General features: G+C 38.2%; 1 protein-coding gene across 25 annotated transcripts in view; it reads right to left on the reverse strand.

Annotated features, from left to right (window-relative positions):
• The window catches only part of trol (terribly reduced optic lobes), a 146,918-nt gene that overhangs the window by 91,986 nt on the left and 27,051 nt on the right, over window positions 1-27,881 (reverse strand). For 24 of the 25 annotated variants that reach the window (XM_070110115.1, XM_070110120.1, XM_070110118.1 and 21 more), the window contains exons 3-6: window positions 1,927-2,473; window positions 1,691-1,859; window positions 1,466-1,629; window positions 128-1,051 (exon numbers count right to left, since the gene is read on the reverse strand). In XM_070110115.1, the coding sequence (XP_069966216.1) occupies window positions 128-1,051; window positions 1,466-1,629; window positions 1,691-1,859; window positions 1,927-2,473 (1,804 nt within the window). The remainder of the gene's footprint in view (window positions 1-127; window positions 1,052-1,465; window positions 1,630-1,690; window positions 1,860-1,926; window positions 2,474-27,881) is intronic. The other variant, XM_070110132.1, reaches the window with a different exon arrangement.

Consider the following 27,881-nt stretch of genomic DNA (forward strand, 5'->3'; position numbering starts at 1 on the left):
TCTGGACTTTCGGTGCTAAGTGGTGGCTTTAATAAACCGTGTCCAGCAATGAAGCACTTAAAACTAAAAATTTTCTGTTTAAAGTAAATAGTTATTATGCGGACTTCTGTCGGCCTTATGACGCTACCTCGTCCTGTTGCGTCTTCTCGAGCGCGCTGCTCTGCTTCATATGCTTCGTCATAACGACGACGCGCTTCTGCTTCTTCGGCCAGTCTGCGTTGTTCTTCAGCACGTCGATACTCTTCTTCTTGCTGTCTTTCCTCGGCACGGCGACGTTCCAATTCAGCTTGCCGTTGCTCGTATTCTTCTTGTTGACGCCTCTCTTCAGCTTGCCGTTGCTCTTCTTCTTCTTGTTGACGCCTCTCTTCAGCAAGGCGACGATCCTCTTCTTCCTGTTCGACACGTGCACGTTCTTCTTCATTACGACGACGCGTCTCTTCCTCATATTCCACATCATTCTCCTCCCCTGTTGGATATGGTGTGAAGAGGTTATCTTCTTTATCCGGATATGTGCCATAAGGGTCATATGGTACGCGACGACGTTCATCTTCTTCTTGTTGACGCTTTTCTTCAGCTTGTCGTTGCTCGTCTTCTTCTTGTTGACGCTTCTCTTCAGCTTGTCGTTGCTCGTCTTCTTCTTGTTGACGCTTCTCTTCAGCTTGCCGTTGCTCTTCTTCTTCTTGTTGACGCCTCTCTTCAGCAAGGCGACGCTCCTCTTCTTCTTTTTCAGCCAATTTGTTTGCTCTGTCTTCTTCCTCAGCTTGGCGACGTGCTTCTTCCTCTTGTTCACGCCTCTTTTGCTCTACTTCTTCAGCTTTCTGACGAATTTCACCTTGCCGGCGCTCTTCGCAAAACACCTCATCCTCATCGTCACCATTGTAGCAATCTAGCTGATTGTTACACAGACTTTCACAAGCAATGGACGAACCATCAGCACACCTAAATCCGATTTCTGGTTCACATTCGTAAGCAGAAGCAAATTCGTCACCGCCTTCACCATCATACTCTTTTGCTGGGAAATAAATGTCCTCGCCCTCAGGGTCTTCTAATTCTAAAAGTTCAAGTCAAGTTAAGTGAATAAATTCGATGATCGTGGGAAGAAAAAATGTGTATTTGAAGATGGCTTTTACCAAAAATGCTGCTGTCTTTTACCCCCAAAACCGTTATGAGGTGTATAGAATGTTCTCTAAAATATTATTGCCGAGTGTCTTTTTATTTCCAAGAAAAAAAATAATAGCCAAACTGCTTTTATCAAATCTTGAGAAAGATTATTTAACAGTTATTATAGGTTCCCAGTGTTTAGAGAAGTTTACGGTAATATTAGGAGTTTCGGAAAAGAGATTTGAGTGTTATACACTACTAAAGGACAATATTAAGAACTAACTTTTACAAATTTCATAGATATTATTTAACCCATACTAATAGAGGGGCAACTTATATTCATTAGACGTTAGTATGAACTTACCGGCAACACGCTTGAATAAAAAGTGTTCATCAGACTCGACGCCTAAGCTACCCAGACGATGGAAACTGGCAATTTGCCTTTCGAAGACATTTTTGAAATCAGTGTTACCTATCGGTAGTGCCAGCTCAACGAGTACGTAAACTTTGTAGTCATCATTGCTGCGGCTATGACATAAAAGGAAAATAGTCAGGGTTGCAATGGCCTTAAGATCGTTAGTGCGCTCACCTTATGGACTTCAATTTTGGATTTATTTCAAAATCTTCATCGTTGTACGTGGCATGGAATAGTTCGCGGAAAGCGATCTCCAACTGGCGGTATGTATCCAAAAACTCGTTACTCCTTTGATTGGCATAAGCATCGATCCACGGTTCTCTAATGATAAAATACGTACGCCCTGAAAGCAAAACACATAGGCAGGTTAGAGTTACTTGCATGCAATAGAAACCAACACATGCACTTACATAGCTCCGAATCTGCAAAGTCTTCGTCACCATCTCCAGAACCAGGACCATCGTATTCGCTTTGCCGTTTCGAGTGTTTCTTTGCCAGTTTCTTCATTTGCTTCCCCTGTTGCTCCGAATTTTCGTGTTCGTTGCCCTCCGACCGTTGTCGCTGCAGCAAACGGTGTGCACGATGTTTGCCATGGAGCTGGTGTTTGTTATGATGCTTTTTGTCATCGCCACCGTGCACCTTATGGTGCTTGACGTGCTTATTTTTTGTGCCTTCGCTGGCTCGATGACGATGGGCAGCGGATTTGTCTTCCGCTTTGCCAAATAGACGACTCAGTTCGCGACGCACACGTTTCACGCCCTTCACGAGCCAGCTACTGCTGGCGGCGTCGGCATCTTCTTCGGCCGCAATCGGTTGCAGTTCGTCCTCTAGCAGTGACTCATTGTCAAGGTCGCGTTCGTTGCGCACCAGCAGCAATTTGGAATTGACAGCCGGTGCTTCCTCAAATTGATCAATGTCGAAGGTGTCGTCGATGTTGAGTTCGGCATTGCTCAGTTGCTGGAAGAACGAAAAGAGTTTTAGTTGCATTGCCATTCAAAAGCAGTTTGCTAAAAAGTACAGCAGGTTATTGACAGTGGTTTTTTCCACCACACGCCGTTATTAATGAACAAAATACGTGGTGAGTATTTGTAGACTGTAATCAGAGCAGAGAATGTTAATAAAACATTCTCTGGCCAAAAGCTCAGTGTGGTGAAAATGTTTATTGCAGGCATTTTAGCAGAGAATGTTAATAACAGAGAATAAATTTCATTAACATTCTCAGTAACAGTTTTATTGGTTTGCGTCTTCACTAGCTTTATGTGGTGAAAAAGCAATACAATAAATGTGGTGGAAATATAAAACTTTGATTTTGTGCATTTTACAGAATAGGATTGCTTTAAATGCTATATTTTTAGTTGATACTGTAAGACAAACTAATTGAGTCTGGCTACTTAATGTAGTCCTAGTAAGTAGTAATAAATCAGTACGTATTTCTACTATGTACATATCTAGCTGTGCTATCTTTTAATGCATTTTACGGAGTGTCAAGCGCCTTGTTTGAGATATCTTCTGTTCTCTGCCTATCTAGCCTGTTCCAAAAGACATTCAAGCAGAACGGATTGATGGTACTTTGAGTTGACATTCGTTTTTGGAGTTATAGAGTTTAGCTTCGTTTATTGTCGTATTCTCGAGTTTTGGAATATTTTTAAATTAAAAAAACAAAAATATCGACGCTGTTTTATGACACACATTCTTAAATTTAGTGCATCAACTGACTACAAGTGCCGCGTAAGTACTTCGTACTTCAAAGTTAATGCTCATAATCCCTACCCAACCTAATTATACTCACTTAGTAGGCAGCTCAAACGCATAAGAGTAGGTATATCTTGTGAGGTAGGCTCGCGCCAATCAATTGATAGCGCAGAGATAATTTAATTGATACCGTTAGGTGACTACACAGTGTTATACATGTATACGAGTTTCTTACATTCTCGATGTCAGCGAAAACCAACAACAAATAAACAACGCAAGAGTGTAATCAATCTCTTTTGAGTTCGGACTTTTCACCAGTATTTATAAGCTTGGCACCTATATTTAATTCTGTTTTATAAATTTTTGATAGAAAAAAAAATTTATAACTTTTTTATAACAAACTTTTACTATTCATTAGAATTGCTTTCTGTTTTAAAAACTTTTTGAGACAAGAAAAAAATGTTTATAAATTTTAGGATAAAAGAAAACAAAAATTTTAAAATTTTTGAGACAAGAAAAAAAATGTATAACTTTTTTATAACAAATTTTTATTATTACATTAGAATGGCTTTTGTTGCTGCCAATATTTTATATTTTATGTATTTTTCCGTTAAGTTGTTCTCCTATTGTTACGTAAGCCTTCTAAACTTGTCAGCTAGTATGCCTCAATGAGTCAATGAACCATGTCAGTTATCAGTTTCAGTATGTAATAGGTGTGTGTGTGTAGGTATTTATCACTGCTTGTGTGTGTATGTGTTACACTTCATACTATTTTCGTTTTGATAACAGCCGTCAAAGGCCGCATTGATGTTAGCGATTGTGCGGCAACAACCACACAGTCACATATGCACAGTGGCTTGTTTACACCTCGCAGCCATCACACGGCCACCCGCCGGCCACCTGGTGTCGTGGAAGCAATCAAATTAATTTTCTTTGCCGAGGCCAAGCAAGCATTTTATTAATTGCTTTGCTGGCTGAAGTTCAAAAAATAGTGTTTTTTTTGTAATAATTTTTGTTGTAAAATTCCTTAGCTATAATCTTTCGACGTAAAATTAAAGCAAAGCGCTTTAGCAGTGTGTTTGCTATTGTAAAATATATGACTGTGTATTAAATTATTTTTTAGTGGAAACACTGGCAGCGCGCTTAACTAGAAATAAGGTCTAACAGCTTGCTGACAACGCGCTGCATTCACGTGAATTGGGTCAAATGCAGGCAGCTTATTTGATAAGCTTCTAAGTGGGCCACTAAGCGCAGTTGAGGGGACATACATATGTATATATGGTATACCAGCACGTGTGCACGCAGTTGCTATTTCTACGTTATTGAATGCAACTTGCTGGAATTTCTATATTCATTTCCAAGCTTTTCATTCATCTGCCATCTGCTCTGCTTAGTAATTTCCTCCAATCAACCGCTACGTACTTATATAGTTAATTTTTTTTAAAGCAAATGCGCTGTTGTTTAACGAACCCATTAACAGTATAATGTCGTCAGCTAACGCACACATACAACGCTGCATCATCACTAAGTTTACTGCTATGAAGCGCGTACAGTCAGCATGTGTTGTTGTTGCTGCTAACAGCATATGTGTAATATCATGACATAATCAATGCATTTCGCACGTGACACAACGCCTAGTCAGACGTGCAAACTCACAGTACAAAATGTATAATAAATAAAAAGCCGGCTACTGCTGGTCATACATATAAATAACTATAGCGAAATAATAAAAATGTAAAATAAAATAGCAGCATTTGCATTTATTGTCAGTTAACGTTTGCCTTTTCAGTGGTGACTGCGCTAAGCAACTAGTCATAAGCGCATATTTATAGCATTGCTGTGGCATGCATCACTGGCTAACGGAAATGGGCGCACGCAATGCGTCTGGAATGTGTGAAATATTTACTTTTAGTGACTGCAATTAGTTGGCGTTGAGCGCCAAACCAGCGGAAGTACAAGGCGGCTACGGTGGCGTATACGCAACCTGCAATTTGCTTACATTCAGCGAAAAAAGCTGCACTTTGTATTTAAATAAATAAAATTTGGCCGCTTACAGGTGGAAATCAATACTTTAACTCATAAGAATTTTGTTCGTAATTATTGCAAGTTTGCGTTGGAAATATAATTAAGTAATGAATTTTACAAGTCTTTTTTAAATTTTATGGCAAAAATAGAACAAAACTTCTGCATGACTTTCATATAGAATTTTCATATACAATTTACGCAATCTCTTTATGGTATGCAGCTTGACGTTAGCTGGGAAATAGCTGAACCCGCCTGTTGAGCTCCAAGAAGACTGCTACACTGCCGCCAAAATATCAAGCTGCCGTTATCAATTAAAATAAGTTGCTTTTTCACAAGTATTGGTTTGTGTCGAAAGCTAAGTTCTGATGGTTTATTAAGAGTACTAGCTAGAAGTAAGAGCTTGCTAGTAAGTTAACCTTAGTTATTGAAAATTAACAGATAAAGCGCTGAAGGCGTTTGAAAGACTTCACCTCTATTGAATTTTTTTTGAATTTAAGTGGCGCTTATTTTGTAAATACCCAAATGCCGGACTTGAAGAGTTAAACCAAAAAATTTTCTTTTGCGCATTTTACTGTCCGTGCATTCAACTCATTGGCCAAGCAGTGCAGTCACTTTAATCGAATTTCCGTATTAATTTCCCATTTTCATTCTATATTTTTCTATGCAGCTAAAAATTGCCCTCACACTCTTTAACCTTAACAGTTATGAGGCCGCGTTTATGTATGAATTTGGCCGGCGCACATCTTTTTTTGCACAACAACACATAATTTTACAAAGCACTCAGTTTTTTAAGTTTCTACGTGTTTTCATGTATAAGTAGCCGCTTAAGTTATACAACCAAAAAAGCAGTAGTGATAAATTTGGGAAACAGACCGTATAACCAACAGACGAGCGCCACGCACACGCGCTCACTCAGCTACGCCGGCCGCAAATTAGTTTCACATAAATCTCAATGAGTTCGCTTTTACTCAATTATCTTTTTGTTGTTGTTAGCATACTAAAAAGACGAGCACACAACCTACGAGTATGTGCCTGCGTAGGTAGCAAATAACGCGCCAGAAAAAATGGTAAAAGGAGTGCGTTAGCCTTGTTGAAGCGTCTGAAGGTGGAAATTAATATGAAGTGTGGCATAGAACTTTCATAACCAGTCACTGCGGCTTGTGGCACAATGCAGTAAGTTGCGCTTGTGTTATGAATTGCCGGCAAGTGCGCTAAAATCGATTTATGCCGCAATTATTGACGTTGGCAGCATGAAATAGATATTTGTAGACAAAAAAGGTACACAAAATTAAAAAAAAAAAAAAGAGTGATGAGGATGAGGTGCATATGGCGTGTATACAGACATAGCTTAAAGGTAGCATAAAGTATAAAAGTAAAGCAGCAAGTAACAGATTTTAAATTTGCTGCGAAAACTGTTGTCAGCTTAAAGCGAGTAATTGTCGGTGGAAAAAGTTTAACTAAGGCCAAGCGCATAGCGAAGCCAAGTGCAAGGCGACGTTGCTTGAAAAGTGCTGAGGCTCTTGCCAAATATACTAATGCTAAATACATTCACTACATTATTTGTGGTTTTGTTTTTACTTTCAAGATTACCGTATTAATTTGCTGCACTGTGTGTTTAGCTTAATGCGATAAACGCAATTTCATTTAGCAACTACAACATATGGCTTGCTCGCAGCAGTTCGAAAAAATAATTTATAATTTATTTGCATTCGAATTTGTAAAAATTTATGCTTTATTTTTTTAGTTTTGTATTTTTGATTTATTTTTTGCATGCATTATGTTTTTGTACAAACAAAATTTAGACGCTTTGTTGACATTTCTAGTTTATGTCATTTCATTGTGGTCCACAAAATGTTTACGCACACACACACATGCCTCTGAAAATAATCGAATATTTAGCGTAGACAAAATATTAAGAGCGCATTTTGGTTTGAGGGTTTCGCAAAAATTGTTTGCTCTGCAAATTATTGCATAAAGATTGCGCGAAATAGCCAAAAATTAACGAGGCATGTGTCACATAAAAATTTCAGCTTGGCGAAAATAAATAAACAAACGAAGCATATAAATATATACATGTACATATATATAAAATGAAAACCATAATTTATAACATGCTGCGTTTAAGAAATTAGAGGCGTCTGTAGAAAATGTGTGCCAGTTTGAGGCTGCTTAGGAACTCAGTTAAGATCTAGTTCACTAGCAAAACAAAATAAACTTTTTTTTAATATATGAAGTTTATAACCTGTTTCACTGTGGCTCTCAGCCCAGCTGTTCCCACAACTGGCTGATCTCATAAATGAAACAGACTCGAATATATAACCATTCAAACACTGACAGTCAACACGGTAGCAGGACGCAGAAGTTACTGAGGGAATGATTGCGGCATTTACAACAAGAAAAGCGCATGTCACGTTAAGTTGCACGAGCTCTAGGAGTCGCTAGAATCAGAGAATTTAGCACAGTTCTGGAAGCAGATAGAGCGCAAACTGCACAAAATTCAGCGTCCAGGTGTCTTCAGAACTTGTAAAAAAAGAACACGAGTTCTAATACATTTTGCGTACATTGTTTTTTTTAGAATATTTTTTAGCGTTTCTCACAATATTTCTACTGTATTTAGTATAGCTAATTAGTACAGCGGTCACGGCCCAGCGTTACTGGTTTAATTTGAAGCAATTAATTATAATAAATTAAGTGTACGTTGCATGCCACACATGCATAGTTAAACGAACTGTAGTCACAGCATCGCATTAATATAAATAAATGAGGGTCATTTAGCGAAATATTTGTAGAAATTTAATAGAAGTGACAGCTTGCGTCGCTAAAAATACTTATTTAGACGCCAATTAGTCGGTGCCGAGGCATTTGGAAGATATATTACTTTGTCTGAAAATATTTGCATACAAATTGTGACAGCTTTCGACACTTTATATTCAGAAAATCAGAAAGATTTCGGTGGAGTAGTGCTCAAGTGTCCACTTGAAGTCTGCTAACCTCTTTATGAGTTAGCAGACATCCAGTGGACGTCTTTGCGCTGAGATACCACTTATTCTTACAGAAAGTCAAGGTACCAAGTTAGGTTTGATACAAAATCACTGCAACACATACTTTTCTGAATCCTTTATGTAGCCTTAAAGACTAGTGTGTTTTAGCGCTAAACTTTGAAGCGCGCAACGCGGAAACATCTCAAGGGTCGTTGGCATCGCTGACGGCGCTCAAGCATGTGTCTTACTATGTCTAAGACTAGAGCAGCATGGGCGGCAAATGCCTGAGAGTGTGAATAAACTCGAGTTGCTCGCAGCGCTGCGACGGCGTTGCTGCTGAGACGTTGCGCAACATGAATTCCACTCAGCATTACTTCATTTCTCGGCCATTAAGTGGGGATTTGCGGTCGTTTATGAGTAACACCAGCAGTCACATGCACGCCTACACACGAGCACTAACTTTTGTGTTGGATTTTTTTCGCACAGCCGTAAAGTGTTGCCAGCGTGACAATGCAAGCTGCCACTGGCCGCATACACACACACATACACAAAAGCATATATGTGTGGGTTTAGTAAGCGGTTTGTAAAGGGAGCTTGCTTTCTTAATTTTTCTGCAACATTTCGTCGTTCTTCTACTTCATTGTGTCCCTGCTGCTTCTGCACCCATGCGACCCAACCACTGACGCTGGCAGGCGCTAATAATGGCCTTTTGTTTTATGAGAAATTGCCGAAACGTGCGCTGCATGCACAAGCAGCTCTTGGCCAAAGTTGAGCAACTGAGATTTCAGCCGCGCGCTGCCGACGCCTGTCACGCGCGCGTCCTGCCAAAGGATACTACTTCGCAAAGACATCAAAAATTGAGGATCAACAGTCGTGTTGGTGGCGTTATTTTTCGCTGCGCGCTTTCGGGCGCCTGACTAGTTGATGTAAGGCATGAAAGCGGCATAGCGGCAGGCGTTGGAAGAGCGGGCAGTGTAGTTTACACATTTTTAGTAGTTTTGCAACGAGTTGTTATGCCTGGCGGGCTTCACACTCACCACGCCAGCAGCTTGTTGTGCATATTTTTCACATTTAACTACTTTTTTTGTGTTTTTTTTTGCTGTGTCTTGTCAAGGCATACAGCTGAAGTATTGTAGTTTTTGTGGGCATGTGTATGGGTGTGCGTACGTGTGTGTGACAGCCAAGCGATCAGTAAACATTGACATTTATGCTTGTTTCGCACGCTTGCAACTTAAAAAGTCGTTATGTCGAAAATGTCGAAGGTCGCACACGCACACACACACGCTCGGGTAGCAGCAGCAGCTAAGGTGCAAGGCTAAGAAGTTGCGATTATGTGACGCTTGTCAACAGCGCTTTTATTGTCTTCCTCTTGTTTGTATTATATCCGCTTTACTACACAAAATGTTGCATGCACCAGCTAACAATAACAAATAAATCGCTTTACAAACTGGCTTAGCGGCGCCGCGGGTGTGGGGTTCCGTTGCCGCAGTCGCGTTGTGGATTTCGTAAAAGTGCCTTTGAAATCTCTTTTTATAGTTTAAATGTGACTATAAACGATTTGTTGTTGTATGCATGTGGCACTTGCAGTGTGTGTGTTGTTGTGGATTTTATGACATACAACTGACGTGCCGCTTCTTAGTTGTGAATCGCTCGAAAATACTTCCGTTGCCGATTTATTTGATGGCGGTGCAATAATCGCATATCCGGCGCCAATTGGGGAATTCAAAGGGCAAAATTTTTATGCTTAAATTCTTGTAATACAGTTGTATATTCGTATGTATATGTCTGCCTATGTTGTTATTCGAATTTTTGATTTTATATGAGGGTATATTAGGTTTGTCGCGATGCTTGTAACACCCAAACGGAAACGCCAAAGACCCTATAAAATGTGTATCTAAATGATCAGCATGTCTAGCTGAGTCGAATTAGTCAAGTCCGTCTGGCTGTCCATCTGTATGTATATACGCGAACTAGTTCCTCTAAAATTTTGCAAGAAGCTGCTCATTTTTCGAAACCGCCGATATCGGACCACAATAGCATATAGCTGCCATACAAACTAAACTATCGGAAACAAATGCTTATATGGAAAGCTTTGTTATTTGAAGAGATATCGTCTTAATATTTGGCACGGATTATTATCTAAGGCAGTAATGCAATCTCTGATGAAATTGTTTAGATCGGATCACTAAAGCATATAGCTGCCATACAAACTGGCCGCTCAAAATCAAATTCGTTCTATTAAATAATGTATTATATATGTGAGGGGTATTATAGCTTCGGTGCATTTGAAGTTAACGTTTTTTCTTGTTTCTAAGAGTATATCAAACAGTTTTTAAGTGATTGAGCGTAAGTTATGGGTATTGGTGCTGCAATGAGTTGAACTGAACTTGCTAAGGCTAAGAAATTTTTCAGTCGAGCTGTGTTTTCTGCTTTGCTTTTTCATAATAATATATTTTACTTTCCCGGCTTGAAGGTAACTCACACAGAGTCCATCTGTCTAAACGAACAGTTATTTGAGTTGAGTAATTTTTGTTGTGAGTCTGTAGCCCTAAATTATACATTTTTTTAGTTAAATATTTTTGCTAGGGAAGTAAGACCTACAACTCAGCGTTCTAGCAGAGCACTCTAAGCATATCTAGTTACAGTAAAATCTCTAAATATAATTTTTTTCAATATCAAACTGCAAATTGGCACAAACTTTTAGCACAACTACTTGCCGCACTCCACTGTTAGTCATAATTACCTGCAATGAGAAAAAGATAAAAAAAAAATAAGTTTAAAGAAAATTTGAAATATGTTTTTGTAGTTGTAAATGTGGAATATTGTGTCATTACGTCTAAAAGTGCTTTGAACAAACGAAATCAAAGCATATTTTCAACACGTCAGCTTGCAAACAGATGTGTCGGATTTGGGTTAGTGGTGCACAGAGTGCAGAAAAAAAGTAGAAGAAAGCAAAGATACAGTATTTTTTGTATTTGTATTGCAGTTGCAAGGAAATGACACATCCAACTGTGCATGTGTTTGTATATATGTGTGTGTAGTTGCATTGTTCTGCCGTTGCTCGTAATTGAATATGTTTAATGTTTAATTAACAACAACAACAACAATAGCAAAACACAAATACCTGACAGACAGCCAGCAACAATAAAACACGAAAAATCGATTTGTTTATGGAAATAGGAATTCGCAATGCAAGCAACACACAGGCGTCTGTATGTGGGCGTAGCGGCAAGAATGCAACGAAGACATTTCATTATTTATTTACAATATTTACATTTGCTTCTTTGCCTTTTTTAGAGTAGTCAGTGCGCTTTTTCGCCAGAAACCGCCGCACATCACTGACACTTTTGTTTATTACCGTTGAAAACCGCTGCGGTTTCACACCTGCTGCGCTGCGGTACGCAAATATTTACGACAGCGAAGCCGCACTGCTGCAATCTTTAATGCGCTTAAAGCCGCCTCAAGTGAAAATTAAATAAATGCATACTTTTATACTTCTGCTCGAATGCCCAGCAGGCACCGGAAATTAAGCGTTTAGAGCAACGGTGACAATAAAGCGCTCAGCAGCGGACTGCATCTGCAACAAGCTGGCTAAGCGGCAATTATGCGCTTAGCTGTGTGGCAGCTTGGCGGTGGGCGATTATTTCATTAGGGAAATTGTTTTTGTTCCACAAAAAAGTATTGAAGACGACTTGAAATAGACAATTACAGTTGGCGCAGGTCATGCAACACAGCTTTTTCAAACACAACAAGTAAATATAATATATTATAATGTTGACATATATATTATGTCTGTCAAGTGCAGCTGCACCCTCAAGAAGACTGAGCAGATGACACTTTACTAAATTTTATGCGCGGTTTGCATTGAGAGACAGTGATTTTTTGCCTGCAAGCACAGTTTCATAAAATGCAATACTGCTTCTGTCAAACAACAGCTGTTAATCGACTGCTGTCAAATTTTATGACAGCACTTGTGTCACTTTATTTCTACTTAAGCATCGTAATTAATAAATAATACTTTAAATGGAGATAGGAATTGACTGAAGGAGAATGTAACACTGCCACTAATACCTAAAGGAAGGCTTTAGAAAATGTATGGCTACTTAGTACAGATATTAATACTTAAGGAATGGCTGTTCCATAAAAGTTATTAAATGACCAACCTCGCTCCAAAAATCAACGATTGGCGCACTATATCTGTCAAAAAATTTCTAAGCGTACGCGTTAGGTGAAGGTAAATAAAGACGTACTCACGCCAGCTCTACTCAAGAAATAGTTCAAAAGCGTGTTTGGAAATAATTTACTTATTTGCTTGATTTGTTACCACTACACCTTCTTTGCAGAGAATAAATCGGTAATTGTCAAAAATATATATACGTGCACCCTATTCTATTCATATTCTAAACATAATTTAATTGAGTAAGAAATCATTTTCGCCAAAGCTAAGCCGTCTATACATTTTCGCTCTCCCATTTGAAAACAAAACATATTGGTCACGGATGTAAGAACAGGTACGAAAACAGGAAAAATACTTTAACTTCGAATGCGCTAAAGCTATAATACACTTCACATATACAAAAATTTCTTATATGAACTTTGATTGGTCAGTTTGTATGGCAGCTATATGCTATAGTGGTTCGACAACGGCTGTTTCGATAAATTAGCTGCTAAACTGCTTGAGGAGAAAAGGACGTGTGCAAAATTTCAGATCGATATCTCAAAAACTGGACGGACTAACTCGCGTATATACAGACAGACGGATATGCAGACCGACAGACGAACGGACGGACATGGCTAAATCGACTCAGCTCATGCCGCTGATTATTTATTGATATATTTTATAGGCTCTCCGACGTTTCCTTTTGCTTGCTACAAACTTCTTGGCAAACTTAATATACCCTGTTCAAGGTATAAATATGTTTAAGACAGCAACAAAGTGATAATGTCAGTGCTAAGCAGATTGTACTTGACTCAAAGCAGGCTAATGAAGACACAAACGTTTTAGCAAAAATTGTCTTCATTTTGTTTCGAAAAATCGCTGATTTATCTGCATGACACTGTTTCTATGCCAAGTCGCAACGAAGCAAGTTCGTAAATTATCGAGATTATGAAGAAATAGCGTAAAACAAGCAACAACAACTACAACAACAAATATGCAAATGAAACACACAACCACAACAAGTAGCACAAACAAGCTGCCGCTTTGTGGCTAAGCATGTGTGAGTGCGTGCCATTGATTCGCGCACTTAACGAGCCGTTCATGTCTGTCCGCGGCGTATTTGCATGCAACTTATCCGATCGCCAAATGGAGCGCAGTGCATAGCTTCATTACTGTATTTTACGGTGTTTTATATGTCAGGCGGCTGGATCTTGTTATGTCGCGCAAAATAGAGAAATTATGGTCATGTACCTATATATAAATAACTGTACATACATAGGTATGTATTAAGCAAGGGAAGACAGCTGAAGTATGTAAAAAATTGCAAGCAAGTTGCTGGCAAGTATGCATGTATGTAGCTACATAACTAAAACACTATATGCAACGTCGCTTTGCCGTGCAAGTCTTGCTTGCACATGCATGTGCATTTATGTGTGTATTGCGCTATGCATTCGTTTGCAATTTGCGTTGATTTAAAATTCCAAGATCAGCTGGAGATCTGATTTGCTTCAATTGAAGGCAGCGCGACCGTATGCAGCAGCTTATGCTTGCACATGTACAAGCAGAGCTTCGAAGCCGCGCTGCTTTACTTTGGGCTTTGACTGAAATTAGGGCTGTGGCACTTAGGTTGATCGGCATGCGGAAGCGATGGCAGTGGAGATAGTAGGCAGCTGATCAGCGCTGTGGTATATCAAATATGGTGCCGCAAGCGCGAGAAAACTGAGTTGTAAGCGTTACTTAGCGCGAGTTTTCAATGAAAAGTTTAGCCATTGCTCATATATCACATATTTCGTTTAATAATGTTACTGTGACCGGTTAGCATTATTAGCAGTTGCAGAATATTGATTGTAATTTTATTAGATTTGGCCAGCAGTTCAGCTTTATAACATATGCTCACGCACTAAATCTAAGCGTGTTGTCGCAGTGCGAAGCTGCTAGGATTTCGCGCAACGCTTGCTACTGCAGAGCGCTTAAGGAAACTCGCAACAACAGCGTCTACCTTTGTAGCCTCAGTTTGCACATTATTATCCCTACAAGAACAGTGATAGTCATCTGAGCGGTCATATGACAGTCACAGCTTAAAAAACTTTGTCAGCGCGCAGAACAAGGTTTCTATAATTTTCTTAAGAGACTTGTGCAAAAACTGATGTAAACAAACGCATGTGTGTGAGTTGGCATCTCTCTTTAACACATGGATATGCGGTATTGATTCACTATATATCTATACTGCTCACTCTCATGTCTTTTTCTGAGTCATTGCTGACCATAAATCCAACATAGCTGCAATTTGTCAGTTATGACTGCAAATCTATCACAAGAGAAAATTTTTCTGCGCAGTAGGTAATATAATTTTAAATTCTTTATTAATTCAAAACTTTTAATTAAACTTATTTATAATTATATATATAAATATAAAAAAGTAGTGTAACAAAAGTAGAATTCAATAATAAATTATGCAAAGAAAATTTCACTTAATTCCATGCTTGCTCCTTTCAAAAGCTCTGCTGTGCGTGTTTCTCCAGTTCATGAATATTTCGGAATTTAAAAATGCCTAAATAAAAATTAAAATTAACTAAAAATGTTATTTTATTTTAAACTTAATAAATGTTAACAAGCACAGACCAGCTATAACTTCAGGCTACGCAGAGCCAGCTGCTGGCGTCAAGCACATGCTCTCGCACTTTTTGTCTGCAAAATACTAATTTTCGAGGCGTATTTGCGGCTTGATGACAGGGCGCTGTTTCAAATAAAGAAGCATTAGCTCGTGTGCAGCGCTACTCTAGCATTGCTTTCATTGTATATTTTAGTGCGTTTTGGGTGCACTTAAGCATTCTAAATTTACACAAAATCGCAAATAAACCGTTATTTATGTGCAAGTGCTTTTTATTTATTTTATTGCATCTTTGCGGCAAATAAGCACTTTTGCCTCACCTTGAGACGCCTTAACTGCCGCCTGCTGAGTTTTGAATATAATATCGTCTTATATGCAAAGACAACTGCCGACCGCCAGCGTTCCGCCCAGACGCAGTGGAGACGAATTTTATGTTGATTGCATACGCTTTACATGCAAATGGCGACAACTGAGCTGGCGTGTGATGAGCAGCCTAAGATTTGCGTTTGTATGCGTGTGTGTGTGTGTGTGGTACCTGCTGCGCGGATGCGCCTGTGTGGGTGCACTTGACGGTCAGCATTTGACACAGTTCGAAAATTTGCCGTTACTAGCGCAAGTGTAGGCGTAATTTGTTGTGCAACACACACACATGCGCACGCACAAGTGGGCCGCCGTGTAGGGTTAACTTGAGCAACGCTTTTGTCGATTTTTATAGTCGCGGCATTTGTGTTTCTAGCGCAAGTGCAAAGCAATTCAGAACGCTGCCGAGACGCGTTGTTGCTGACTTGCAGCGACAACAACAACAATGCAGGCTAATGCAGGTACATGCAAGTAGCAAGTCAGCAATAAGACAATAGCGGCAATCAGTGGCAGTCATTAAGTGCCGCATAACGGCATACACACACACACACACATATGTATATATATATATTTGCATTTTAATAAGCGTTGCTGCCGCCCAGCTAGCCAACCTCCACTGGCCTTGGCAGCTGTCACTCATCATTTGCAACAGTCACCGTGGCGCGAACGCAGCAGCAGGCAGCGCTGTTGCGATTGTCAGGCAGCAAGATTGCAATCGCGTTTAGCTTTTTGAAAAATGAAAATAAATCAGAAAATTTGCGCGCATTCCGCGCACTTTTTTCGCTTGCGGCTAATTAACTGCGTGTAATTGAATCATTGCGCATGTATGTAAGTATGCATGGGTGTGTGTGGCTGTGTGGGCGTGAGTGTTTATTTTAGTCGTTTTTATTTCATTTCGTCGCACAGTTTTGAGATTTTCAGATTATTTGCACGTTTCGCGTTTTTATGTTGCATTTATTGGCATTATTGCTGTTGTTGTTGTTGCATTTTTATGTTCAGGAAATATGCAATTTGCACTTAAACGAGTCACTTTGCCAGAGATTTCAATGCGTCAGCAACAATTGTCACATCGCATGATGCCGCAGCGTTGCCAACTGAACGCCAAAGCGAGCAAAAAATACAAACGCACACACACATATAAGGCTGTATGTTCTAGTGCTTAGACGTGCTTTATGCTTGCATATGCACGGAATTAGAGAATGGCGTGTGTGGCTGTTGTCAAGCTGTCAACACGCTCTCAGCAGTAGCAGCACAACGGCAACAAAAACAAAAACAAATGCTGATTTTTTGTGTTACTATATTTCAAGCGATTGTGTGTATAAAACTGCAACATGAGCTTGAAATTTTTGCTTTCGGCAAATATAGCTACGCCCTAGTAAGCAACACCCTACATAAAATCCTAGACTTCTTTTTACCTTCGAATTCCTATAAACCTGTTTCGAGTTATTTGTCGATGTCTGCTTCGTAGAAAATTCCTGGTTAGCCAACGCTTATGCAGTCTTCTTAACCAGCTACGAATTTTTAGTGTAGCACTCAAAGTTATATTCATTTACCGTTAGACAGCTTGCAAATCGGATCAAATTAGCGCGCCATATTCTAGTTCGTTAACAGTTTTAATGATTTGAAAATTTTTTTTTTAAAAATATACACACTCTGTTGGCGTGATTGCGCGCTCAACAGTGAAAGGCGCTGCTTAGCAACAAGTTCCAATAACTATAAATACGCGCTTGCTACATAATTATTCACACACATACACATACGTTTACACATTTATTGAACACTTTTGCATGAAAAACACGCAGCTAATTTTCGGGCATTAAATGCTAATCGAAATTTATGCGACAATCATGTTGCTGCTACCTTCACGGCAGCGCTGCCGTAGGTTCATAAATTCCAGCAGACTTTTATTGCACATAAAATTTGCGGCAGCAAAAAAAAATATAAAAAAAAAACTTGGTCAAAATGCTCATTAACACAATTGTCAAGCAATGAAAGCAGACGCTGAAGCCGCAGCCACTTTCGGTTATGAGGCATGCGGCATGAAGCAAGCGCGAACATAAAGCAACTACATAAGCGCTGTGGCAACAGCTGAGGGTAACGGCTAAAAGACAAGGAAAAGCTGGTGCAGTGCGCTCACACCGGCTGCCAATTGAGTTCTTTAAGACTGCTTTTGTTGCTGTTGTCACGGCGCATTGAAGTGTCTTGCTTGTCTAACGGCCAGTAGGCAAAGCATAGCGCTACATAATTGCCGCAGCCATTCATTAGACGCATAATGCAACTGCAGTTGCGCTGACAAAAGTCAAGTGTCTTCGTGTCAAGACAAGAAGATGAGCGCACATAAGCGCACACAAACAATGTAAGTAAGTGGGCTGAGGCGTAGGCCCAACGGCGCGTATACTTAACATGAAATTTTGAGGCATTCATAAACCAGTTAGATGCGGCTGTGTACACGTAAACAAGGTGTATGGAGCAGCTACTTAAAAAGCCTCAGAAGTAAAACTAATTAGGCATTGTTGCTGCGGCAATTGTAGCAAGTGTAACGAGTATATACACAAATGCATGTCCAAAAGCTTTAAAAGGCCCGTGAACGGCAAATAGATGCCTTAGAAAACTTTCATGCCTAGAGTATGTGTTATCCTTGTATTACCAAGAGACATATTTCAATGCTTATCAAATTTTTTTCGAAATTCGCGTTTAAAATTCTAGACATTCACTGCAGCGCTTAAAAGCACACTTATATAAAAGCTGACTTTCTAGTTCATCGTGAAAGCTTATAAAAATAATTCGCTCTCGTAAATTATTTGTTCGAAAATTGCCGGTTTCTTAGTGAGATTTTAAGAACTTTTTTGTTAAGAGCTTTTCACTGATTTCATGTTGGTTTCTTAATGAGCTTTTCAGAACTTTATTGTTGAGCGCTTTTGACTATCTCGCTTCCTGAGTGTAATGATCACCATATGAGCTGGAAAGAAGCATATTTTTCTAATGCACCTTTTGAATCCTTAGGGATCAGTAGCATGTAAGAGTATTACGGGTCTTGTTCCAGCAAATAAAGCTTACTTTTGAAAAGTTTGTGCCGAAAAAAACTTTCATCTTTAAACTGTGCACAAAAAAGCTTATTTTTATTATTAAAAGTTTGCACTGAAAAGAGCTTTCACCTTTAGTCTGTGTATACAAATGCTTATTCGGAAAACGAAAGCTGAGAATTGTGCAGAGATAATCGACTTTACGACACTTGCAAGGTTATGATGATGTTTTGGTACACAGGGTCAAAAGAAATTCGAAGCTCTTTGAGAAAATAAATCCTAATAATTAAGAAGTTCGCTTAAAACACGATCGGCGAAAGAAGAGTAAGTCTGTTGCCCTATACGCTTTCAATGCTCCAATTCCAACCCCGCACACAATTAATTGCAAATGTTTGGCAAACTTTTAAGAGCTTTTAAGCAGCAAAAAAGTATTTTATTATTTTTTATTGTTTACCAAATTTATCAGCTATGTATAGACCCACAAAAAAGTCAGCAGAGCGTTGTTATGATATTTTAATAATATGCCTATGAAGATAAGCAGCTGCTGCTTGCTTTTTGTTGTTATTTCTCAGAAAATTCTTGATAATGTAGTGCTGTATTTTTTGCTTAGCAAAAATGATTTGTGCTTTTGGGGACCACCAAAGTAAATAAGGCAAACTACTTTCGATAAGCAATCTTTGTAGGCTCTTGAAGCAGGCAATTAGCAACAACAAAGTGACTAACTGTACTGTAGTGTTTAACTGTAGTTTACGCTGAGCGGACGGCCCGCGGCTGATATGAGTAGCTGGCCAAATAGTGTCTAAAAACTTGCCAGAAAGTAATAGAAAGATTTTCAAAACAAAAAATAAATCAAAATAATAAAGAATGTTAAAAATTCAAATTTAAAGAAAAATTTAATTAAATATTAAAAAAAAAATATATTAAAAAAATAAATATTAAATAAAAAACATTATTTAAACGAAAAAAACAAGTTGTAAAAACTTATTAGTTGAAATAAAAAAAAAACCGCAGCGCTAATATAGTTGTGAGTCGCTTCGAAGCTCAGTTTGTCACTCGCGCCGACAGCTGACATTTAATGCTTGTCAATAGCAGCATGCTTGAATATTTATTTGCTGATCGATTTCTTGTTTAACTGAAATGCCTCGACTCGCTGGTGGCAGCACCGCTTTAAAAGTTCGCCTAAACGCTGTGACATCATGCGCTACTCATGTTTATGTATATTTGCATGTATGTATGTATGTGTGTTTTGTTTGTGTTTGTGCTTGGCGTGTTCATGCGAACTTCCATAACTTTGACTGTAGGCGTTGTTGACTTTTGATGGATATTTTTGTATTTAATAACTGCTGCTTGTGCAAGTAAACAATTTATGCGCTCTGCCACAAACACACACACACACACACACATATACCATACATACAAACAAATAGGTGTGCATACAAAGTCATGGCATTCGTCATGGCAGTCGATATTTTGTTGTGCCTGCATTGAAAAGGTATGATTTATTTAAATGCGCTGACATTTCGAAGCATTCAAAGCATTCGTCACCAGCCAGCGGCAAAGAGTTGCGGCTATTTGCATAAAATGAGGCAGCCACAAAGGTGTGTATAGATTTGATGTCTTATTCGTAGTGATGAGCATGCCTCGTACCTTATTATGCTGGAACTACAATTTGTGGTACTTACATTAAGACTAGAAAGTTTCCGGAAATTGTAAATAAAACGAAAAGTTTTTAATCTTCATCAATATTTACTCTGTTGTCTTCAAAATATTCTTCTACTGAAGCGATATGCAAATGCCGCCCTTTTCTCCAAGCATCGAAACGGCTGTTTACGACGCATGTTTTCGCGCAAACGCCTCAAAATGCTCAAATAATACTCTTTATTGACCGTCAGTACCGTTGAAACAAATTCATGATGACCAAACCGCAAAAAAAGAAAAAAAAACAATTTCCGGAAACTTTCTGGTCTTAATGATGCAAGTAGACAATATTAATATTTTCTTTATATTTGTAAGTATGTATGCTTTTTAACGTTATTCTAGACACTTTGAGTAAAATTAAACTAAATACTTTTGCCCTAAAGCTCAGCTTCAAAAAAGGTTTGTTTGGCTTCAAACCGAAAATCTGCTGAAATATAAAATAGCTCAGCGTCACAGGTCGCTATTTTTTGACAACAAAGTTAGCTACAACTCGTGCCAGCTTTTATGGCACTGAAATTACCTACTTTCGAGTCTACATATGCTGTGGTTTCTTTGACTAAATTAGAAAAAGTTGGATTGGTTGGAAATATTGAGTTATTAAACTTCAGAAAGAGCAGCCGCTGTAGGCGCAAATACATACATGCATATACTTGTATGTATAGGTATGTAGATAATATTTTAGAAACTCAAATTTAGAGCAAGGGCGCTTTAAATATGCAACTGTGTGACCAATGTGACCCATTTGAGGCACAAAACGCAGGCAACTTCATGACGGAGTCACTGAGATTGTCACACTTCACATTTACATATTTACATATGTATGCATGCAAATCAGTGGAAAAACAACAAATTATATTGTAAACGTTCTAAGCGCATATTATTATATATGTATGTGTGTTCGCGGAACGCACTAATAAGCATAGCGGCACGTTTGAGATTGGCATCGCCGCTGCTGCCACTGTTGCCACACTAAAGATCACAGGCAAATGCGCCAAAGGCTGTTAAATAATCGCGCCAACAACAAACAACAAACAAAAAAGCTTAGAAATAGCTGCGAGCGTATGTACAAACATACAACTTGTATGTAAGTGCATGTCGGTGTAATGCTCAGCCGCGCGACGTTGTGCCACAAGCTGATGGCAACAATGCGATAGCGCAGGGTGGATAATGCAGCAACACAACTAATGTATGCACAGCAGCCGGCGGTGCGCAGACATACACACATTCAGCTGATCTGTCAGTGATAAAAAGTCACACACATGCATACATACATATGAAAGGTCTGCCATTCATTGCGCGCTGCAAACATTTTGGGTGGCCTGCGTCACTTAAGCGCTAACAGCGCTTAGACATTTGCGCAGCATTTTGACAGCCAAAGTGGTTGTCAAATTGACGACTGCGTGCTGTGCGCGCATGCGCTGTAGCGGTAGTTGGCGTTTGGGCCCATTGCGGCGCAGTAGATAAAGGCGAGCTGAAAATTTGCTGTGCTGCAATTTTTATGGTTGGCAATTTGGCGTCTGTAGACTTACAAATAAGCGAGCATTGCGGTTTTAGAGCATGGAAATCGTTTGCTGTTATTAGCTATATAATGATTGGAAGGATTATTATTTGCATGATTGCACTAAAAATATGACTTCCTCAAAGGCATTCGAAATTATTGGCGCGCGTAACTTATAACGCTAGGCGCCGACGTAAAATTTGGAAACGGATGCTGCAGTTCATTTTTTAAACATAAATATTAATAATAACAGAAATCAAACTAAAATGAGAAAAACTCGCACAAATATTATATAAGCAGAAAATATATAAATTTTTTTTTTAATTGTAAAAATTTTATAAAAAATAATAGAAATGAAAGCTGTATTTAAGCAGTAAAGTGAAATAAAATGTATAAAAAAGATGCAAGCAAAGCAGTCTAGCTTAAGTGTATTCATGCTGCCCTTAATGTCTAACTAAACGTCTGCGCATGCGCGTCAATCACGAATGTTGTGAACATGTTTATACTAGTTGTTGTTGGAAATAGTATACCAACGCGGCTGGTCCATCAATGTCAGCGCTGAAGGTAGAGCACCGTACTCACACATATACATACAAACATGCAAACAAACATACATACCTACACACATACATTTTCTACAAGCTACGTACAAATTTTTAAGCGAACCTTAAATGCCACAGCAATAAGCAGAGCCTGAACTATAGTTACGCAAATAATTCCTATAAACGATTGAAGCTCTTTACTTCGACTTGTAGTAATACGCGCTCTAACTGCTATTTTTTTCAAACCACTAAAGAGCAATTTTTCATATATTAAGCTTAACTTCTTGTGACTGCCAAATCCATAGCGACCTTAACCGCCAACTAACCACAATCCGCTACTGTGCTTGCGGCAATGCAGCGCCAAGACGAGCTGCCTGTTCGCTAATCGCCTGCTGCAATCAGTGCACCAGCCGCACGCTACCCCACTCAGCGGCGCTGTCAATTTGTCCGACTGTCGGTCGTTTGTCTGTTGGGTGCATAAGTTCGCCAACACACTGTACATATGCACACGATCGCGCGCATACTTTTCACACTGTGCTCGTTCATCGCGATCGCCTGTCGATAATTGTAGATATGTATATGCATATATGTTCTTCATTGGCAATGACATCATCATCAGCGGCACATGCTGTCAGCGCGCTGGCTGTTGCTGTTGTTGTCGTTATAACGTTACTTAAGCTATGCGTTTGTAGTTGACGCTGTCGTTGTAGTGTCTGTTGTCGCCTGGGTCAGCAATTCTGTGCATAAAATATTTTAAACACTTTTCGATTTATATGCGAGTATTTATATGCCACTTCAGCATAAGCGATTTGCATGCGAGTAGTGAAAAAGTGAAAAACGAAAAATAAACAAATTGAAACTAAAAATTACATTGTGACTGAGAATTATTTGCACACCACTCAGTTTGAATTTTGTGTACAGTAGTGTGCAAAAAAGTAGCGCTGTTGGGTCTTTTGTGACTCAAGCCTTGAAGCGAATGATTTAATATTATAAAAACAAATTTATATATACATATATATGTATATATACATATATACATTTCAGATATGCGTTGCCATTTCTTTGCACTTTAGTGTGAATAAACACATTTGCATAGAATTGAGGGAAAAAAACAAAGTACGCGTATTATTTGCTGAATATTAATATTTTTTTGCCTTTTAGTGGCATTTCACAAGCAATCAAATCGCTGGTTGTTATTGTTGTTATTATTGTAATTGATGTGATTGACATTTTTTAACGTGTATATAGCTGTAATTGTGCAAGACCTAGCATAATGATCTGCAGCTGTCACTTATATATTTTAAGTATTTTAATATTTAGTATTCTAATGCCATATGAATTACTTCAATTACTTTTGGTAATTACGCGATCGTACAATGAAGCCAGATCAGTTCAAAATCATCCATAAGAAGCGAAAAAACTTCCGTTTGTACGAAGAGTAAGCCACTAAGGCGTTAACTAGCAGTTAGAAAATATTCAGACAAAATTTTGTCACCAGTAGCCTTAGATTTCTAATCTTTTATCTTTTTTTTCAGAAACTACTGGTTTAGGTGAAAAATATTGCAAGAGATAATGACGCTAATACATGTCATGGTACTTTTATCATACAAGAAGAACCCCGGCATAACGGGGTCTATACTAACGGAAAACCATACTTAATGCAATTTCGAGATGATTCTAAAGCTTATTAATCGTTTAAGTCTTCCGCAGAGACTTGACTGCAAAGCATTTTGTTAGAATATGCTATTAGTAATTAGTAGGCAATTTCTTACATTCTTCTTGTTGCCATTGAAATCTTGCGATATTTTCCAAAGAGCGTTTGATTCATGCGTTCAAAACGGTGTCAGGCTGTCAGCTCTCGCTGTGCAGCAGTATTTATGCACTGTGCTTTACCATTTTTATTGCTTTTGCTGCTTTTCCAAACGTTTAATGTTTACATTAATCATTTACTTTAAAGCCAGTTAATTTTTGTTAATTAATATGTGTGACAACAGCAAGCTGTTGCGACGTGTTGCGCATGCGCAACGCCAATGTGATTACATCGCTTTTAAGGAATTTGCACACTAATGTACTTAAACAAAGTTTGTGGATATATATTTAAAGCTATGGCATGGGACTTGAGACAATTTGATTTAATTGAAGTGATTTATAGATACTTAATTGAATGAACGCATAATCTATTTTTAATAATGGAAATACATATGTTTCTTAATAAAGAAACGCTCTGCAGTATTACTTAAATCAGGCAGCTAGACAGCAATTAACAAGCAGCCGTGTAAGCGATACTGAGAGAATTGATTGTCATTCGTGTTTTGCCTGAAAGACGCCGCAAAGTGCTTCTACGAGTTATTTTAAAAGAATTTTGTTTTATATATTTGACCTCCACCAACTTTAGGCAGCAGTAAAAGTACTTTACTGCTGCATTGTAACGTTTAAAGAGAGCGCAAAATCACAAAATGTGAGGCCAAAGAGCAGGCGATGACAGCAAACTGAGATTGACTCACTTAAGTGGGCACGCAATTTTGCTAATAGGCAATTTATTAACTGCCAAGACAACGCGCTGACTGACAATGAAGCTGAACTGTGTTGCCTAGCAATGTGGGAGCATGCAGCAGCGTGTGGAAAGTGGTAGTGTTGAGGCGCTCTGCAAACGATGATTAAACCGTGTGACGCCAATGACACAGCAAACGATGATGAAGTTGACGTTACGAGTATTGATAGTAATGCCACTAATCATATTTATCGGAACCTTACGTGTGTGGCGCGCAAGCGTACAAGGGTCGTAGCCGCTGGGTGAGCTACGCTAATGAGCGGGAGGTAGGGTAATAAAAAATATAATAAATAATGTAAAAATATATATATTGAAGTAGAACTTTATATGATGAAAAGAAAGAGCGGCAAGAGAGTGTTGTAAAAATATGTAACGGCTTAAATTAAAGTAGCGCTATACCATAGATGGGCGTGGTACTAAATTAGTTAACATAGAAATGTGGCGCTTGTTAGCAGCTATTTAAAATCGAAATTGAGCGGTATTTATAGCAGTGTCGAGAGTGTTGCGCGTTGCGTTATTATTTTATTTTATTTTTTAAATTTTTTTTTTTTTAATTTTTTTTATTTTTTATTTTTTATGTTTTTGCTCTTCTTTAATATACAGATATAATTCTTAATTTTTTAATTTTTTTTTAAAACTTTTTTGTTTTGTGTGCTAGTGTTTTGTCGCCAAAATTTGCAGATTCCTACTAGGCATATATACAATTATACAAAAATGTGAGCTTCCATGTCTCGTTCTCGGCGTCGCCTGCTTAAATTGCAAGCAATGGCCACGGTGTTGCCGTCTAGAAACAACTTACTAATGCTGGGCACGTGCGCGACAAATTGTTAGCGGACACAGACACATATACAAATAAACGTGTATGTTTATGTAAATGTGTAGAGCAAAATTATGAAGATATGAATACGAATGCAAAAAAATTTTGTTGTTGCCTTTTTTGAAATTTAACTAAACTTAGCGGAGATTGAGTCATGTAACTGCTAGTATTATACGCTACAAGCAGCAAAGCTCAAAAGTTAACTCCAAATCGGCTTGTAGCTGTTTGCACCACTCGCCGCTCGTCGACATTTGCGCACCCAAAATGCAAGCAATTAACCTCGTCATTAGCAAGTTCTAAGAAAAGGCTGAAATTTAATGCTTTTACGCTGCAACGAGGAAGCTGCAAGAATCTTCGCTAAACCCGTAGCCACTCAAGGGTTCAACTGACCACACAAAAAAAAAACAAGCAGCTGACCAACTAAGCGTCCAAATAGCTCCGCAGCGCACGTACTTTGCATGACCTCTGCGGCGTAGCAAATTAAATGTGGCTTGCCACACGCTGCTCCACCTGCTGCAGCGCGTTTATCACCATGGCAGCGTTGAAAAGCTGAAGTATGTTGGATCTAATAGCAGCCTTAAATGCACGCCGAGTTATTTGCAAGAAACCTGTAGCAAAATATGTAAAAAACACCAGTGTTAAAGCAGCACAGTGAGCCATGCTAGTGAAAGTGCTGGCTGCTAAATGAATTTAAAACTCTACACACACACACACACACGCAAGCGCGTTTATGTGAAGGCATGTGGGAGTTGGAAGTTTTTAATTGAGCTCAGATTTCAGGCAGCCGTAGTAGCAGCGGCCAAAAGGGTTTCCCTAGCGAAAATAATGCTGCCATGGTTGTTCGCTAACTAGAGATATGGCAAACTGTGTGCAACGTTGTGGCAACACATACCTATTTACTAGCAAAAATAGCATAATATGCTGGTAGCGCTGAGTTATGGCATAGCTATGCTATATCTCTGCTGTAAGCATGTGCTTTATGTGTGGTTCTAGCTGCCCCAACGCTTGATGAACTGTCTGCCAGTTAGTTGCAAGTATATTGTGGCCGGCAAATTCAATTAAAAAATTTGTTAACTCTACAGCAGTAACAACAACATACAAACTGTAGTATTTGGTTTTTTTCCAATAACTGTCTGTGTGTTTTGTCTGCCACTGGCTTGTGGCACGGCTTGAGGCACAAAACGCTCCGTGCGTCATTGTGCAAACTTTTCAAGAGCACATGTAAATTGTTTATAGTTCGATTTAGAGTCTATTTGCTCTATACAACAGTGTTTTGTTGTTGTTTTGTTTTTAAAGAAAATCACGGCGAAAACATAATATCTTGCAGCCTTTTGTTTACACGAAAAAACTTTGATGTTTCTCTTTGACTGACGTCTGACGCCTTTTATGTTGTCTTCTCAATTTATTTTTCAATTCTTTAAACTAAAATTCGAATTAAATTACTGAAATTCAAATAAAAAATAAAAAAATTTGCGTAAAAAATTTTTTTTAAATAAATTACAAAAAAAAAAAACAAAAAAAAGATTAACGGAAAGTTGCAAAAAAAAAGCACATAAACACATTATTTTACTTTTTTCATTATAACAATAATTTAGGCGATTTCCAAATTCAAATTTTTTTTCTGAGAATTCTGAAGCCTGAAAAATTTTATTTTACTTTTTCAAAAAAAAGAAAAATATTTCGGCGAGTTCTAAATTTCAATTTTTTTTTTGTGAAAATATTTGAAACCCGAAAATTTTTTTCTGTCTTCACAGTGTTAATATTATATATTTCTTACAATTTGTAGTTTTGTAATAAATATATGTACATAATAAATTTTTTTTTTTTAATGTTTACCATTGAAATTTTTTTTAGGATTTCTAATTTTTTCTAAATTTTGAAATATCTTTTTATGTTTGAAAAATAAATCATTAGCAAAGTCTGCCAAAAAACAAATAATGAAGTTTGCAGCAAAAAAAAAAATAAAATAAAATAATATTATAAAGCTTTAGCTTTTTAGCTATAAACTTAATTTAATTTATGAAAATTGTCTCCACCTGTGCCTCGGCAGTAATCCGTATAGCTCCCCAAATCCGTGAACGAAAGCAATAAATTCGCAGGGCCCGTTTAAAACGACAAACAGCTGAGCAAGCAGCTGGTTACCGCGATCACTTTCGATTGCTGATAAAAACTTTGAAAATAAACGTGATAAATTTCAATCAAAACCACAAAAAGCAAAGAAAAACAACAAAAAATGCTATGAATTAAAAATGAGCAGAACAAGTCCGGATTAAGCATAAAGGCTAGGAGTTAATAGCCGCAAAGCCAAAATTAATATTAATGCGAAAATTTGCATAATTTAGGCGAACAAGTAAGAAAACAAAAAACAACAAATACAAATAGTGAAGATCAAGTTTCAAATAATTCAT

This window comes from Bactrocera oleae, chromosome 5 (genome assembly GCF_042242935.1).
Source record: "Bactrocera oleae isolate idBacOlea1 chromosome 5, idBacOlea1, whole genome shotgun sequence".
NCBI classification, from domain to species: Eukaryota; Metazoa; Arthropoda; class Insecta; order Diptera; family Tephritidae; genus Bactrocera; species Bactrocera oleae.